General features: G+C 39.7%; 1 protein-coding gene across 2 annotated transcripts in view; it reads left to right on the top strand.

Moving 5' to 3' along the window:
- AMMECR1 (AMMECR nuclear protein 1) overlaps positions 1-15,775 on the top strand; it is an 89,788-nt gene that overhangs the window by 68,941 nt on the left and 5,072 nt on the right. For both annotated transcript variants that reach the window (XM_065729633.1, XM_065729634.1), the window contains 2 exons: positions 12,941-13,055; positions 15,512-15,602. In XM_065729633.1, coding sequence (XP_065585705.1) covers positions 12,941-13,055; positions 15,512-15,602 — 206 coding nt within the window. The remainder of the gene's footprint in view (positions 1-12,940; positions 13,056-15,511; positions 15,603-15,775) is intronic.

Consider the following 15,775-nt stretch of genomic DNA (forward strand, 5'->3'; position numbering starts at 1 on the left):
TGACCACAGTGGAAAATGTATTTTTTTGTTTTGTTTTTGTTTTTTTACTAATGGTACCAATTTGCAGTCTACAGAATATCTTAGTTTACAGTAAAGTTTGTTGTTCTGTTGCATAGTGTTTTTTCTTACTGTGTATTACTTGCAATAAAGGGCCAGTAGTCATGCAAGCAGTCTCTCCATCTGTGCAAGTATATGTATAAATAACTGCCACGATAACTTAGGGAACTTGTACAGATGTTAAGGAGTGCCCTGATGAGCCTGAGCACAGCTCTTGGGGAATTCCCCATCTGTCATAAAGCTGTAAGCCCAGCCTCACTGAAATAGGCTTTTGTGCAAATGGCAATTATTAATGTGTCATGTAAGCCATTATTTCAAAATAAGGTCGGAAACTTTTATCACCAAGAAAGTGTGACTTTGTTAAAGTGAACAGTGTTGTGCCTTTTTATTTTTTAGCGAGTTTTGAGTTAAGTAGATTTCATGTGGTTTGGATGGGGAAAAGGAAGAAAAGCTCTTGGTTTTCAGACATTTTCATTTTCAGACATTTTCAACATTTTGATATTTCCAGCTCAGGTAGTTCTAATGGCTTACACTATTCAATACCATGAACTGAAATGGATTTCTGAAGATGCCTGCAACATACGATTCATCGGAAGTTTAGACACTGACCTACCTGTGAGTAGCTGTTGTGGGATTTCATTCCACAGCAAAAGCCAGGTTAGACGTACGTTCACTGTGGTGCATTCTGGAAGCAACTGTCAGTTCAGAAGAGTTGTCTTTTCTGTAAGGTAAAGTTGATGAAATTAATGATTTAGAGTAAAAATATATCTAGTGTGATGAAAAAATCAGCAATTCCTTGTCTTCAAACATTGGGTTATACTCTGCTCAGTTGAAGTGTCAGTATAAAGCCAAAGATGTTTAAAGCCAAAATGGATTGACTCAGTTGTATGCACGTTGGAAGAGCTTTGAGTGACTGCATTTGAGGAGACAGAAATCCAGCCATGTGCATACGTAGGTACTTTTAACAGCTATGGTTCTCATGGAAGGCAATGAAGAGCTTGTTCTGTTACTCTTAGGCTGTTTGTGTGTTTTTTTTCTAGATGTTAATACTCTGCAGATACACAGATAGCATGTTGGTTCTGCCATGAAGAAAAAGTGTGTTTATATTCATGAATGCACAGAAAGGGAGAGGGGAAATGTGATTTTTAAAATAACGAGAAGGTCACTGCAACCTCAGCCCTCTGAGGGTATTGCTGCTTTTCAGCAGAATTATTTTCACACATTCTGTCAAGGAATTGTTTTGTTTCTGTTCCCAGAAGCTTCTACACAATTTGCAAGCTAGTTAGATGGCCCTTTCTCATCTGTGCTGAGGATGCATTCTGCAGTTTGCTCACTTAGCTAGAGAGGCTTTTTTTCCTTTGACCTAGACTGCTAATCCCTCGTTGCAAAGTGCAGCAGCTGTGCTTTGTCTGTGGAGGTCTCTGCACCGCATGCAGCCTCGATTGTTGGAGCAACCCCCTCTTTTGTTCAGCTTTTTCAGTTACTAAAAGGGTGACTTTCTGTTTTCTTGCTCCATGAACTTGAAAGGTTTTATTTGAGGCCTACAACACATGAGTATTTTCAGAAATGCTGGTTTTCAAGAGCTGTTATCTCCAGTTTCACAGAACTGTTTGAGTATTCCTGACGTTCAGGAGGTGAAACGTTTGTGAGCTGCATTCTATAGAAAGTGATGAAATCTAGTTCCATTTAAACACTTTAGATGTGTTGATTGTAGCTCTATTGAATGTAATTAAAAATAAACCAGTTTTCTGTCCATGTTGTATCCTCATTCAACACTGAATGATCAAACTTCAGTTGCTCTTGGGATAATTTGCTCAGTTAAGCATTTTTAAATATATATGCAGCAATCTATATATATATTGAAGTAGTTTAAAGCTAAGTTAACTTGAGAACTAAACAGAATTATTTGCTCTTTTAGGCTTTTACTGTGGTGAATGGCAGAACTCCTATTGCCTTCAAAGGGAGAAGAATTAGGCTTGTAGATCCTCTAAGAGGATATTATGTGAAATATTTAATTAGCAAATTTGACATTTCAATTAATTTGTTATTCAAATATATTTATGTTTATACTTTGAGTTCTAATGATCTTTTATTCTTTAGCTGAGCAGAATTTTCAAATGCATGTAACACTGCCAAGTTTAATGCATTCCTTCACCACTTACATTACCATTTGTGAGGTTGCAGACAGATGCAATGTAGCCTAAACTGAACCTTTTGCTTCGTCTTCATTTCTGAACTTTACTTTACATTCCTGCTTTTTTTTTTTCTACTCAAAATCTGGTTTCATGTGGAAAGCACATGGAGAGCGACAGCTGGCAGATTTGGAATCAAACATAATGTGTAGCTGAGCTTGCAAAGACTCTCTTGCTTAGATATCTTGACCTTGGATATAGTGATCTGTGACTGCCCCATCCAGTTACTTCTATAAGCTGAATATGTTGGTGGTGGCACTGCAAATACCTCCTGAACTCAACAGAACTGTGGCAGAAAACGAGAAGGAGTACAGTGGTAAAGCAGTGAACTGATGTCATGAAAGACAGAAGTGGTAGATTTCCTAAAAGGGAAAGAGAAGTGGTGTACTGAAGGCTTCATAGTGCAGTGCAAGGAGGGAGGGAAACGTGTAGGCAGCAAAGCCTCCAGGTGCGTGGAGTGGGTATGTGTATGTAAAGCTTACTCTGTTTTTGAATTGGTGTGTAGAGTTATTGAGCAGTCATAACTTAGTCTGCAAAACACTGAGAAAAATGTTGAGAACCCTTGCTTGTTGCCTTTAATAACAAATTAAGTTTTGTTCTAATGCAACAATTCTCATGCAGGAGTGTCTACACACCGAAGTGCTTTCTTTTGTGCCTGCATGTTCCTGTGAAACAAGGAGTGGCTATTTCTTTCCCTGAGGTCTTACTACACGTGCTGCACCACAAGGCATCCATCCTGTGCCCATCTTTTTTACTATATTTATAAAAACACTGAGAATTAGATGCCACGAGTTCATACATTAACCTTTACACTGAACAGTGCTCACGTTTGCATCGCTTTGTTGGTGCAATGTGTGCAAGAGATTGCACTCGGGGTAGAACAGATGAAAAAATACCACGAAAAAGCATCCGGTTTAACCATATCCAGGCTGAGTGGAGGTACCAATGAGGAAGGCATGTCTTAGGGAATGTGCCAGGGTGCTGTTCAGCTCTCCTTATTACCAGTGGTCTTATTCCTGTCCATAAGATTGTGTGGATCCTCAGTAAGCAGACTGCTTTCATCAGTATCTTCATAGTTTAGAATGTTTTATTATCTTCATATCTTTTTCTGTGAAATGTTTAGAGTGAAACGTCACATGAATATGACGTTTTTCCTTCTCTGTTCAATTACTGCCTATTCTAACGTGCTTTTTGCTTTCCTTATTCTTAATCTGATTGTAGGTAATTCCCTGAGAACTGTGGTTTCAAACTATACACCATAGACTATAGTTTCTGGATTTGTAATAAGCAATATCAAAATTGAGACCGTTAAATTCCATCTGCAACATCAACTGAGTTGAATCACATTGGCAACTTTAAAAAAGCAGTAGAAAGTGTAGTTTATAGTGCTTCCAGTGACAAAGTTGTGCTAAGAAAATTGAGTAATCTCTTGAAAGCCTGGAACAAAAGTTGGATAGAAATCAACATTTTTTTAAACAAGTCACAGGAAATTGAACATGTAAATGTTCAAACGATATTCCATATATTTAGGTATCACTGCACTGCTGGGTTTAAGAACGTCTGTTTTTCCATATCTGTTGAAGAGGATTTTAACAGTGCATGAGGAACTAAAAATGTTTTTATTAATTTCTTCTTTCTTACAGTTATGACTTGAACACTTCTATAGGAGGTGAGCACTGTTCTGTGAGTTGGTGACATTGGAGCACTGTTCTGTGAGTTGGGTTGAGTTGAGCAGTAAAGTGGCCCAAAAGATTTTGAGTGACTTTGGTATCTGTTTTGGGGTAAAGTGGTCAGTACTGAAAAACCTGCTGAAGCTGTGAAGAACTGCAGTGATAACTTAAGGACTGGAGTGGTTAATATGACTTGAACTTAAGAGTTCTATATCTAATTGAAGAGTTCGCTTTTGTTAATTATCTAAACTTTGCCATCTGCTGGAGAGGCTGTTAGTGGCACTGTGATTTAGTCCAGTTGGAGCTCAGTTAATTTCAGCTTGTCTTTTATGTGCTCGCCAAACAAAAGCCTGCATGCCAGACCCTGGTCAGTTTTGCTACACAATTTTTTAATGAGCATCTGGAGCAACAGTGGTAACCTGACTGAGCTATGGTGTGGGATTACTGGAAGTGCTGTGGATTTGCTTTTGATGTGTATCAAAACAGAACATCTCCATCACAAGTGTCATCCTTCAGCTTCTTGAATGTTGGCATAGGTATGACACAAAGTGTCACACCTTTCTCAATTGTGTGGTCCTGCTTTATCCCTGCATGGTAAAGACGGAGAATATGGGGAAAGGCAGAAAAGAAGCTGCACTTAGGAAGATAGTATGTGTGCAGCTGCCACAGAGCCCTGTGCTGAAGGAGCTGCAGCACCTCTCCTACGAGGAAAGTCTGAGAGAGCAGTGATTGTTCAGCCTGGAGAAGAGGAGGCTCGGGGGGAATCTAGCCTCTCCCCGAAGGGAAGGTGCAAAGAGGGCAGAATCAGGCTCTTTTCGGTGGTGCCCAGAGTCAGGACAAAAGGCAGAGGGCACAAACTGGACTACTGAAGGTTCCATCAGAAAACAGTTTTCAACTGTGCATGTGACAGAGCAATGCCAAAGTAGCTCAGGGAGGTGGAGCCACCTTCTCTTCAGGATGTGGGCCTGGGCACCCTGCTCAGCTGGCCCTGCTTGGCTCCAGTTGGTCCAGCTGGATCCTGAGGTCCCTGCCAACCATCTGGTGATTCTTTGATAAACAGAAACTGTTTCCACTTGTGATTGCAGTCAGTATCAAACTCAGGATGTATTTATTTTTAATTTTTAATATATTTCCATGACTCTTAACCTATGTGCTGTGATGCCTGCTATGGAAATGATTTTGCACGAGTTCAGTTATTGATGAGTTTGTACAGCCTGAGGAGCAGATGATAAAAACATCCATCTTCATGTACCGCAGAGATAGTGATGAAGAAATGGTTAATTGTGGTATATCCTAATTGCCTCTGTTCAGATTTAAGTAATATTACAAGTGAAATAACCTGAATTATTCTTTTTATTCCTCATATATTTGAATTGTTTAAGTTAGTACTTGTGTGAATGAACCTTTTGAGAATTCCCAGTACAATACAAACGTTGAGGAAACGCTCTGCTTTATAGCCAGTTTTTAATCCAGCTTTTGCTAACTCTTTGTTCATTACATTTTATTTTTCTTCTTAAAGTAGTCCCATTTAGTGGGGACTGTTAAGTTTTGTTGGGTTCCGTTATTACCACCAACGGTCACTTCTGGTTTGTTCTGTTCTTGACCATGAACCATTGGACATGACTTGCACAGCACTGCAATTAACACAGACTCCACCTGGGCACCTCTGTCATAACACACAGAACTGACACTGTCCCGCGGGGGAAGATGCAGCTTTGGGGGAAGACGTTCTGCAGTGAGCTGCAGTACTGATTCAGAACCTTGTCCCTGGTTTCCTGAAGCGTGTCTCAGTGGCAAAAATAGATGGAAGGCGTACCAGCCAAGCACTTCACGTGTCTAAACACTTAATTCAGGAACACGCTTTTAGTTGTCTTTTAGAAGAATGTTATTGTTTTCAAAATCAAAGCAGCTGTATAAAATAGAGTGTCAGAGTATTCCTTTTTCCTCTTAAAATGGAGGGCTGCAGCTAAACTGCTGGAAGTGTGCAGCCCGTGGCAGGGAGGAGACAGACTGGGAGAGAGCTTTCCTGGCATGCTTCAGTTTTCAGGAGTTAGGAACATTGACTGAAGAGACAAAATGCCAAATCAGTATTTTATTTCTCCTACCTGAAACACTGCTGCACTGTGATAATTAATTAGGCAAAGTTATAGAGCTATTTCTGTGCAAAATGTCAACAAGTGTGGGGTTTTTTGTTGTTTTTTTTTTCCTCCTACTCTGTGACTGCCACTTAGCAACATAATGTGCAGGAAGTAGAAATGTTGTTCTTTCCCCACATGTAAGGGAGGGCTCAGGAAAAGCACAGAACGCGTCATTCACAGTTGTTTTGTTTCCTGGAAATTTTGAAGTCTGACAAAAAAGAAAAAAACAATGGTAATTTTGGATGAATCACTCCTGGAGATCTCCATGTAAGCTGGTGAAACTGCCAGCTGAAGTCCTCTTTCTGAGAATGAGTGTGCTCTGCCCCATTCTTCTCACTTTATTTGTAAGCGTTTTGTGACACGGAAGCACTAAGGCTGTTAGGATTGCTGCTTTCTGTGACATGCATAAGTGCTCTTCAATTTCTTCTTTACTGAAGTTAATTAAAAAAAAAAAAGTAAAAATCTCAGCTACTGTCAATGATGTAACTCTGCAATGGGACAAACATATTGTTGTTTTGTTTTTTTTTCTGAAATCCCGTCGCCAAACATCTCCTGTTGCTGTTACCTGGAATGCAGCAAGCTTGCCACCTGTTCCTTTCAGGATGTTTTATCTGAAGCCCTTTGGTCTTGGTTTATCAATGTAGGACCGTTTATTTGTAAAACTAAGTTACCTCTGCTAAGCATATTCCTCTCGATGAATGAAGAATAACAACTGTGCTCACTGAGATGATTGAAAAGGGTTTTCACCAGGCAGTGTATGAAGTCATTTGCCTGCAGTGTAAAAGTAGTGCCGTGTACTGCGTGTCGAGAGTGTAAAATCTGGCCTTGTACCTGTTGTTCATCACTGTGCTGACCGTATTCAGAAAACTGTTGTTTACTTTAGGTGCTGAAAATTATAGTTTGGTTTATTTGTGCTCTATATAGGAAACTGGATTAAGAATTAAGAAGAAATGATCAGTACTAGAGTGAACTCAAAAAATAATGGATTTTTTTAAATTCATTTAAGTTTTTCTATTCTGTTTTGATTAATCTTCTGAGAGCAGTATTTCTACTCTGTAGATTGAGCAGATTGTGGAAGAGAGGCTGTCACAGAAGGATTTGTAGGAGTCAGAATTTGGATTCTGTTCTTGATTCTGTCTCTGGTTCACTGCGTAAGCATCCTAGGTTGTGTGAGTCACTCAATGTCTCTGCCTCACGCTTCCTCTAAAAGGAGAGTATTATTTACATCGTGCCCAATATTTGACTGCTTCCTTTGCATCTTATTCCTCTGTGTCATGTTAAAGCTCCCAAAGTAATTTCCAGTATTTCTTCACTGTACCCAATTTTGCCTACCCAGTTTGGGTCTGCCAATGTGACTTCCCACAAAAATAATTTAGTGAGAAATTTAATTATTACTACATTATACAATTATAAAATAGAATTTAATTTGTTTAATGCCTTCATTTGTCTATGGATAAATCCCTCTCTACTTTCTGCGGTGTCCACATACCAGCAAACTTTACAGAAGCTGTACCTTCAATCATGATGATTTTCATGCACCTCTGAACTGGATAATGTAGTTCCATTTCTGAGTTTGATTTCCCCCATTTCTATCCTTCTCTCTGCCAGCTGGCTGCCACATCACATTAAGAACCAGAGGTTCTTAAAGTCTGAGGTTGATTATTGTATTTCTTTTAGCATTTCTGTGCTCTGCAGAGATTACATCTGGAGAGTGCAATTGTGAATTGTGCTCACCTGCTCATACTGTTGTTTCGGATGATTCTGAAGAGCTGTTCTCATAGTACTTTACTAAAGCAAGGTGTAGTCCTTAGGAATATAAGCTTTAATTATGTTGTCACTAAATTTCATGCTGCTACTTGTAACTCAGAATAGCTTAAACAATTTCCTTATCTTTACATCTTTTCGATGTCTTTAGAGAGTACGCAAGCTTTTTAAATATTCTCAAGTACAAAGGGAAGTGAAACATGAAACGTGAAGTTAGTGAAGAACATATTTCTGGAGAGCTTCTGGACAGATGAGCTTCATTTAAGCAGGAGCTGAGATATGTATAGCACAGCTCAGCCCAAGAAAATGTGGTCGTTGAGCAGTACTTTGTGTTTTCTTGGCTGGCAATAGGTCTGTCTTAGTAGGACACTCAAGACTGCATAAATCAAGTATATTTAACGAGAAATGCTGTGCGTGTGTGCATGCATGTTGTGTCTAAAAATAGTTTTCTTTGAACAGGATTCAGTTCTGACTTTGCCTGCTTTGCTTTTAACATGAAGCAGAACCCCATGTGGAAAAACTAATGTCATTTTATTGGCCAGCTAAAATTCCCCCTGCTTGGCACTGCTTCTTTTCAACTCCTCACAAGCAAGTACTTCTAGTTAGTCAGCAGCAGGGTATGTAAATTCATCCTGGGCATTAGGAAATAAAGAGCAGATGGCGTAGAAAATGTTTTATTTTAATAGTGTTTTTTCCTTTAAAGTTGCTTTTTTTTCTTTTAAGTTGAACTCTGCTTAGTTTTTCCAACTTACTTTACTAATTGTTTCCACTTACCTCTCCTTCATTCTAAGCTCAGCAGAAAAAAATGTGGAGTTTATTTTTAAATCTCATACCTAATATACCTGTCTTTGCTCCAATTGAATCCTTCTGTATTTCTAACAGAAGAATAACAAAAGAATATGGCATTGAATAAAATGGTAAAGTCACGATCTGGTAATGCTTCTGTCAAATAAAAACAATGGTTTCTTCTGCTAATGAAGAATGCCTACACACGATTACATAGGGACTTCATTCTGAGCAGCTCAGACCAGTGACAAGTTTAAGGAAAGTGAACCTATGTTTTCTTGTCTCTCTGCTGTGCTTGCTTTGAACCGGTCAGTGCAAGTCATGCTAACAGTAAAAGTGAAGTCGAAGTCTGAATTTATCTTTGTAGAGTCTGTGATAGAAATCTTTGTAGAGTGTGTGAAGTATATAATAAGTGCCAAACTGTTGTCTCTAGAAACTGAAATTCTTTTTCCACAAAACAGGAGCTACAAAAGTTAAAGCTCGTGCAAACTTTCTTACTGTGGGTAAGTGCTGAGATCTGCTGGCGTTTCTGACTGTCTGTTAACCATCGCACAAAGCTAAGCTCTCAGTGTGGACAGCTGCCCGTGAGGAAGTCTGCTGGATGCCATCCACTTGTGCTGAAGTCATCACGATAGTCAGTAGATGGTGACTGATTAAATATACCTGAGATAAATTCTAGACTTACTCTGAATAACTGCAGTTTTGAGGGTTACAGATGAATTCAGAAGGGAAACATGTCTAACAACATCTATGTTTCCTGCCAACCAAATGTCCAGTTTGAAGCTAGTTTTCATAAATCTGACACAGGATATAATTTCTGGAGTACTCCATTCTCATACATTTCAGCATAGGCACACAGAATATTCTCAGTGTAGACAACCAGTACAAACAGATGTGTTCTCCTTGGCCTCTCCTTCAGTTTGTTTTGTTGATTGTCAGCGCAAATTTCTCCAGCTGCATCTTGGTTTTACCTTATGGGGACAGAGTTGTTCCGAATGAAAAAACAAATTGTAACGTGAGATCTGGACATGGGGAAAGGAGGAGCATAATATTCTGTACTGAGCAGTTGTGGTGGCATCTTGAATTCCAGTCTCCGATGGCTTTGTTCTGCAGATCGCTCGCTTGTCTTCAGCAGCAGCAGTGCTGATACTGGACATGTGCGAAGATGTCCGTAGCACTGTAGGTGCTAGGGAGCAAATTCCCTGCAGGGCGTACAGACCAAAAAGGCACGTAGTTGTGAAGGAATAGTCTCAGGTCTGGCCCACACGGCGCTGTCATGTGATGAGCAGTGCTGTAGGTGTTGCGAGGTCGTTACGTGGAAGCAAGGCGCTGTGCCAGTTTCAAATTAGCAAATAATGGAATGAGCCAGTCAGGATCACTGGCAGTGTGTGTACTGTGTACCGTGCTGCTCTGCTTTCACTAAAGTTCACCACTTTGTTGGCTGTGTTTGCCTGAGGCTTTCTGCCTTTGCCTTTCAGCTTCCACTGAATTCACAGGAAGGTTTTGTATCGCAGCTTTTTATCAATATTCAAATTCATCATAATTCACCCATTTTGTGCGTAATTATCACCGCATTTGAGATGTGCCTTACACACCATGTGTGATGTTTGTTTCCAGACAGCTTAGAAGTACGTTAAATTAAGGGTGGATCCCTGACTAGCAGTGCCAGCACAGCAGGTCCTCACTGAGTGGGACTTTGCCTGGACTTCAGCTTGTGTGGTGGCTGGGATCAGGCTTATCCCCACAGCACACAGCCTTTGCCACAGAATGTTTAAACTCAGAAGTGCATTCTGGCAGCTTTAGGGAGGGGAAGCGAATGCTGGATAAAATCCTGAATCAAGCTGTGCCAAAAGGAAGAAAAAAAAAGCCTTTCTGTTTTTCTGAGGGTCATAAATTCTTACAGTAGGTGAAATGTTTTGCATGGTAAGATTGTTGTGTACATTATGAAAAACAGGGTTAAATGAGGATGGCATATCCATACATGCTGTTGTTTTACAAGGTAACTGAACTTATAGTTTGTTAATGAAATGATGCTTGTGTCTTTGGTGCTTTTTGGTGGTGTATCCAAATAGCCATAGTTACAGTTCTAGCTGGTTATATGATAGAGTCAGAGTATTCCTCAGGGAAATGAGAAATTTGCATGTAAGCAAACTTGTAGCAGCACCAGATTCTGTTTGGATCACATTTTTGTTAATCAAAATATCAGAAGAAGATCAGAGTTTCTGAGGAAATTTCAGGAGTGTGTTTGCATGCACTTAAAAGCTCTCCATGAGTTTATTTAATAAGTGTGGAGATCCCATCTCTGGCTCCGAATTCCTAAGCTTTAAACAGCTGGATTCCCAGAGCATTCTGGGCAAGCACACACTGGGTATTTGTGTTCTTGTATTTATCCCTTTTGCCATCTGCTGCTGGTTCCTGTTTAATACTAGGCAAGATGGACTCTGGTTTGAGCTGTCCCTGTTCAGAGTATCCTCCCTTTATGCTTAGATATGTTTTTCCTATGAGGAGGAATACGAAGGCTGAATTAGCCGATCATATTTTCATCTCTCTTCAACTGTGGCCATGTAAGTAGATCCCTAATGAATGAAGCATCAGGTAACAGAGAAAGGTAACTGATTTCCCACAGTCACACAGCTGGCTTTGCAAATCTCATCAACAGAATCTTGGAGATCATCTTTGATACATCTTCAGTGAATGTCATTACTTAAACATCACGGGCATTATGCTTTAAATCCTGTTAGCATTCCCAGTTCTTCACATGTGTGTGTGGCACTACCCAACATAAATAATAGATTTATCTTGCTTAGTTACGTATAGTCCCAACATCTTCTCTCCTTGTCCATGGCAGCTTTGACTAGGCTTGCCTAGAATTACTCCAAAACACTGGGTAGAACAGACCTACCGACTGTTTCCTAATTTTACAATGAATGTATCTCCGTAATGAAAATCTGAATTTCTTATCCATTTTATAATGTAAAAATAGCGATGTTTGGAGAAGAACCACCAGTAATTCCAGGACTGCATTCTTTTTTATTTTTGTGATTGTAGCATGTCTGAAAGAAAGCCTGCTTTCCTCCCCACATCACCAAGAAGGAAAGGTTCTATTGTAATTCTTCAGTGTATGGCATTCATTCAAAATGGAATGCTATTTCTGGTGAAATGCTTTTGTTTGCTTTAATAAAATGAGACTCCTCTGTATTAAAATGATATCAGCCATATTCTGAAGGCCATGGGCACGGCTGTAACTGTATTGGCTGACAGCAGCTGCTGGCTGCAGGCCAAGCAAAAGGAGTAAGAATGATCAAGGTTTTATATGAAACATGTGAAGAACTTGGTAGTTATTTAACAAGTCTCTTAATGATAGACTCTCCTTGCTTAACAAAAAGCTTAGTTAGCAGATCACTGTTTGTGTTGGAGATGAGCGTGTTTATATTCATGTGTCATATCTAAAATCCTAAGGAAACAAGAAATGGTGGGATACCATATTTGCCTTAACCTTCCCTTTTCCAGTTGAACCAGTTCTTAACCAAACTCGTGCAAGTAGGTTCTTAGCTGTTCCTCTTGGTGGTACTGCTTACTGTCTGTTCATGCTTTGCTTTTCAAGGGGTCCTGGAATGCACACAAAAGGTTTTTCCTGTTTCTGAGTTCTGTCAACTGGGTGTGTGTTCATTTGTAGAAGGGTACCTTACCCTGAGGATTAATGTGGCTCTTTGCAAGCTTCCATGTTACTAATCATTACCTCTGCTTTGCAGAACACCTTCAAGTCCTGTAGGTTTGCAAGTGTAGAAGTCCTGGATGTTTCTCTAAAAAAGGTTTCTGTTAACCTTTGCTAGTAAGCATGAATATTATTATTGTTATTTGTAGAATATTCTGCTTACTTGGATTTATTTATTTGTTTATTTTTAAATTAAATTCTACAGTCTGGTTACTGTATTACATTTGATTTTTGCAGGCTGTAAATTTTTCCCTCTGTATTATACAGTTGAACCTTTTTCAAAAGGAGTTTACTGAATTGCAGGTAGAACAGCACCTTTTCCTGTTCAACTTTTGCCAAAACTTTCTGGTGGTTCATTAGTAAGTAGCAGAGTCCTCTCAGGAAGGAATGGCCCTCAGAGCTCCACCTGACTGGCCAGCCAAGAAATCTGAAGCAGATGTCTAAGAGGTTGAGGATGTCAGCGTGTTATGCTGACAACTGGATTATCAAACTGGTCATCATTTCATCAGTTGTTGGGTTTTGATGGTTTTTTTTAATGATATTTTTCAATTGAGCCATTAGATCTTTGAACTTTATTTAAAAAAAAAAAAGTATGAAATTGTGTTTTGTCTTCAACAGTGCCCTTAAAGATAGTCGTTTCCCCCCAATGACGAGGGATGAGCTGCCACGGCTTTTCTGCTCAGTGTCTCTACTCACTAACTTTGAAGATGTATGTGACTACATGGACTGGGAGGTAAGGATTTCACACGTCTCATGAGAAAACATCTTTGGTACCAGGAGCGTCTGTAGCAGAACTCACACCATTTAAATGATCTGCATAAGTTCAGTGTAGTCGCTGTTGGGCACTCTATACAGATTGTTCTGTGTAGCGATTCAGGAGATCATTTTGGTAGAACTGCTGTTGCCTTGGAAGCCTCAGCCAGGAAAATGGAATACAGCTGATTCCATTTCTCTTCCTTTGCTTTCAGAGCAAGTGCCCTGCACAGACCACACCAAGCCCTCATACAGTGAGGCCACGTAACTGACAGCTCTTGTTTTCCTGTGCTCCTTATGCATGGAGCAGAATCTGTTTTACTTGACTGGTTCTAGGAAACCTGCATGAGTTCTCTCAGAGCAGCAGCATAAAAGCCACAGATTAAGAAGTTTTTAGAGTTATTTCTGAGAAGGTGTACTGGAAGAAGTGTTATTCTGTATTCTTACGTTATTTCCCAGGTGATTTGGTTTTAGATGCTTGCAAAAAAGCATTACTGGACTTAAGATCGTCTTCACGTCCCAGCCAGGATGATTGTTGTGCTGTACTTTTAGACTGTATTTGAACAGATGGAAAATGTTTGAAGTTGTTGTATATGCTGCTGGACGTGTTACAGTGCCAGAGACACCTCACAGATTAAGAGCACTTTCATGTAATAATGGCTTCCCTTTAACGATGGCTTAATTCCACTGGATATTTAAGAATTCTTAATAGAAGAAGAGGTTTCCTGTTGGGCCCACACATAACAAATATGCATTGAATGGAAATGTCATTTGTTGTCACAGATGACAGATGAATCTTCTACATTTTATTCAGGAAAGGGAGTAAGACCAATAAAGTGTTATTTCTGTTAGTTTGCAAATCAAACTGTCAGCATTCTCCTAGCATGGTGCCTAAAAATCACGCAGTAACTTTGCTGAGGATTTCCCAGTAGGAGCAGACTGGAAACTGGTGTAAGCTTAATAGCTGACAGTGATCCCATGGAAGGGCTCCATGAAATCCCTCCCACGGTCTGCTGGTTAGCACTTGCCTTCTAAATATGGCTGAACTACTCTTGGCTGTAACGGTCTGACCCAATGGAGCACCCATCTTCCTCTGATCACAGTGACCACACATTGTAGTATACACGAGATGAGATTTCAGAAGGCCTTGAGCTGTGGAAGGCTGATGTGATGCTTCTCAGGAAGTTGGAGGCAGGTTGTATTTTACAGCAATCTGAAATAGCATTCTTGTAATCTGGTAGCAACTTTTCTGTTCTAACAAAAAGCCTTTCAAAATTGGTATGGGCAAAGGTGTGCAAAGGAGGGTTACTAGAAAGAGATATTTGGGGCTTAAGTGCTGATCTTTGTTTGCAGCGCTCTTGCAGCTGTGAAAACATACTTTGTTCTTATTTTAGCTATAAACTAAGCAGATTTTAACCTCAAACACCATTTCTCTTTACTTTCAGGCTCTTTAAGTTCATAATTACATCATCTGAGTATACAGATTTGAGCTTTGTAGTGGTTATGTATCCATTTTATGAATGTTAAGTAGTGAAATACATGAAAATTGACAGTGAATTCAATACGTTAGTCTCTAATTTTTCCTTTGTAAGGAATGGTAGTTTCATGCAGAAAGTTTGTGGAGGCCGTGCCCAAGACTTCTCCTGTGTCTCTGTGCTTATGTAATACATAAAAAGCACAGACATTAAAAAAATAAAGCAAATATGTGAATTGTACAAGTGGACATTAAGAGCTCTGTAGATGTCTCCTAGTTGTTTTCTCACTGTTGTGTGGTTGTGTTAAAAGACACTGTCACTGGAAAAACTGTCAGAATGTTTCCTATTAAATTTTGAGCTGAAAAACAAATACCATGCAAAATACCATGACAGCCTTTTACTGTGAGCTCTTCTTTTCCTCGTGTGAAGTGGGAAACTTTGGCTTTAAGTAGAAATAGCATCTCAGTATTTGTGTGTGAAAACAGAAGTATTAATGTTTTGAACTCCAGAGTAACTTCTTGTTGTGCCTTGAAAATGGCAGTTCCTAAATAATGCCCTGGAAATGTACCTGGCCTCTTTTGTTTTCGACAACTCCTGGATAATATACTTCTACTGCCTTGAGATGAGGAATTTTGGTTTCTGTATGGGAGGATTTTCAGGCATGCTGCCATACTCCTCTAGTAGCATGGAAACTGCAAGCTGAATGCTGACCCATACACGAGCAGGAATTCTGAGGGCTTCAGGGTCCAATTGGCAGTGACTGGTGCCCGGGCATTCTGTCAGCAGTTGTTTCTGCACCTCAGCTGGGGTTTTTGCAAAAAGACATTTTGTTTGAACATCATCTGCAACTGTGTGCAAGGTGGCATTCACCGTCGAAAGGTTCACGTGTCGAGAGCTTTATCATGCTAGGAATCTCGTCTCTTTTTTTTAATGTACTAATAAAAGTGCCCATTTCTTGCAGGTGGGTGTACATGGCATTAGAATAGAATTCATCAATGAAAAAGGATCAAAACGCACCGCCACCTACTTACCGGAGGTTGCAAAGGAGCAAGGTCATTGTTGCACTTTATTTCATATGATCTGGTGAAGAATTTAAACATACGTATAAATCTGAAATGCAATATTTGACCTTGCACTGATGTCAGATGATGGAGCAATATTTAATTGTAAGAAAAGACTCTTCTATAAAATGCCAATTATTTGTCTGTCTCAATCCCCCTGTAGG

The sequence above is a fragment of the Cyrtonyx montezumae genome, unplaced genomic scaffold (genome assembly GCF_038088225.1).
Source record: "Cyrtonyx montezumae isolate F1298 unplaced genomic scaffold, pur_monq_1.0 scaffold_11, whole genome shotgun sequence".
In the NCBI taxonomy this organism is placed as follows: domain Eukaryota; kingdom Metazoa; phylum Chordata; class Aves; order Galliformes; family Odontophoridae; genus Cyrtonyx; species Cyrtonyx montezumae.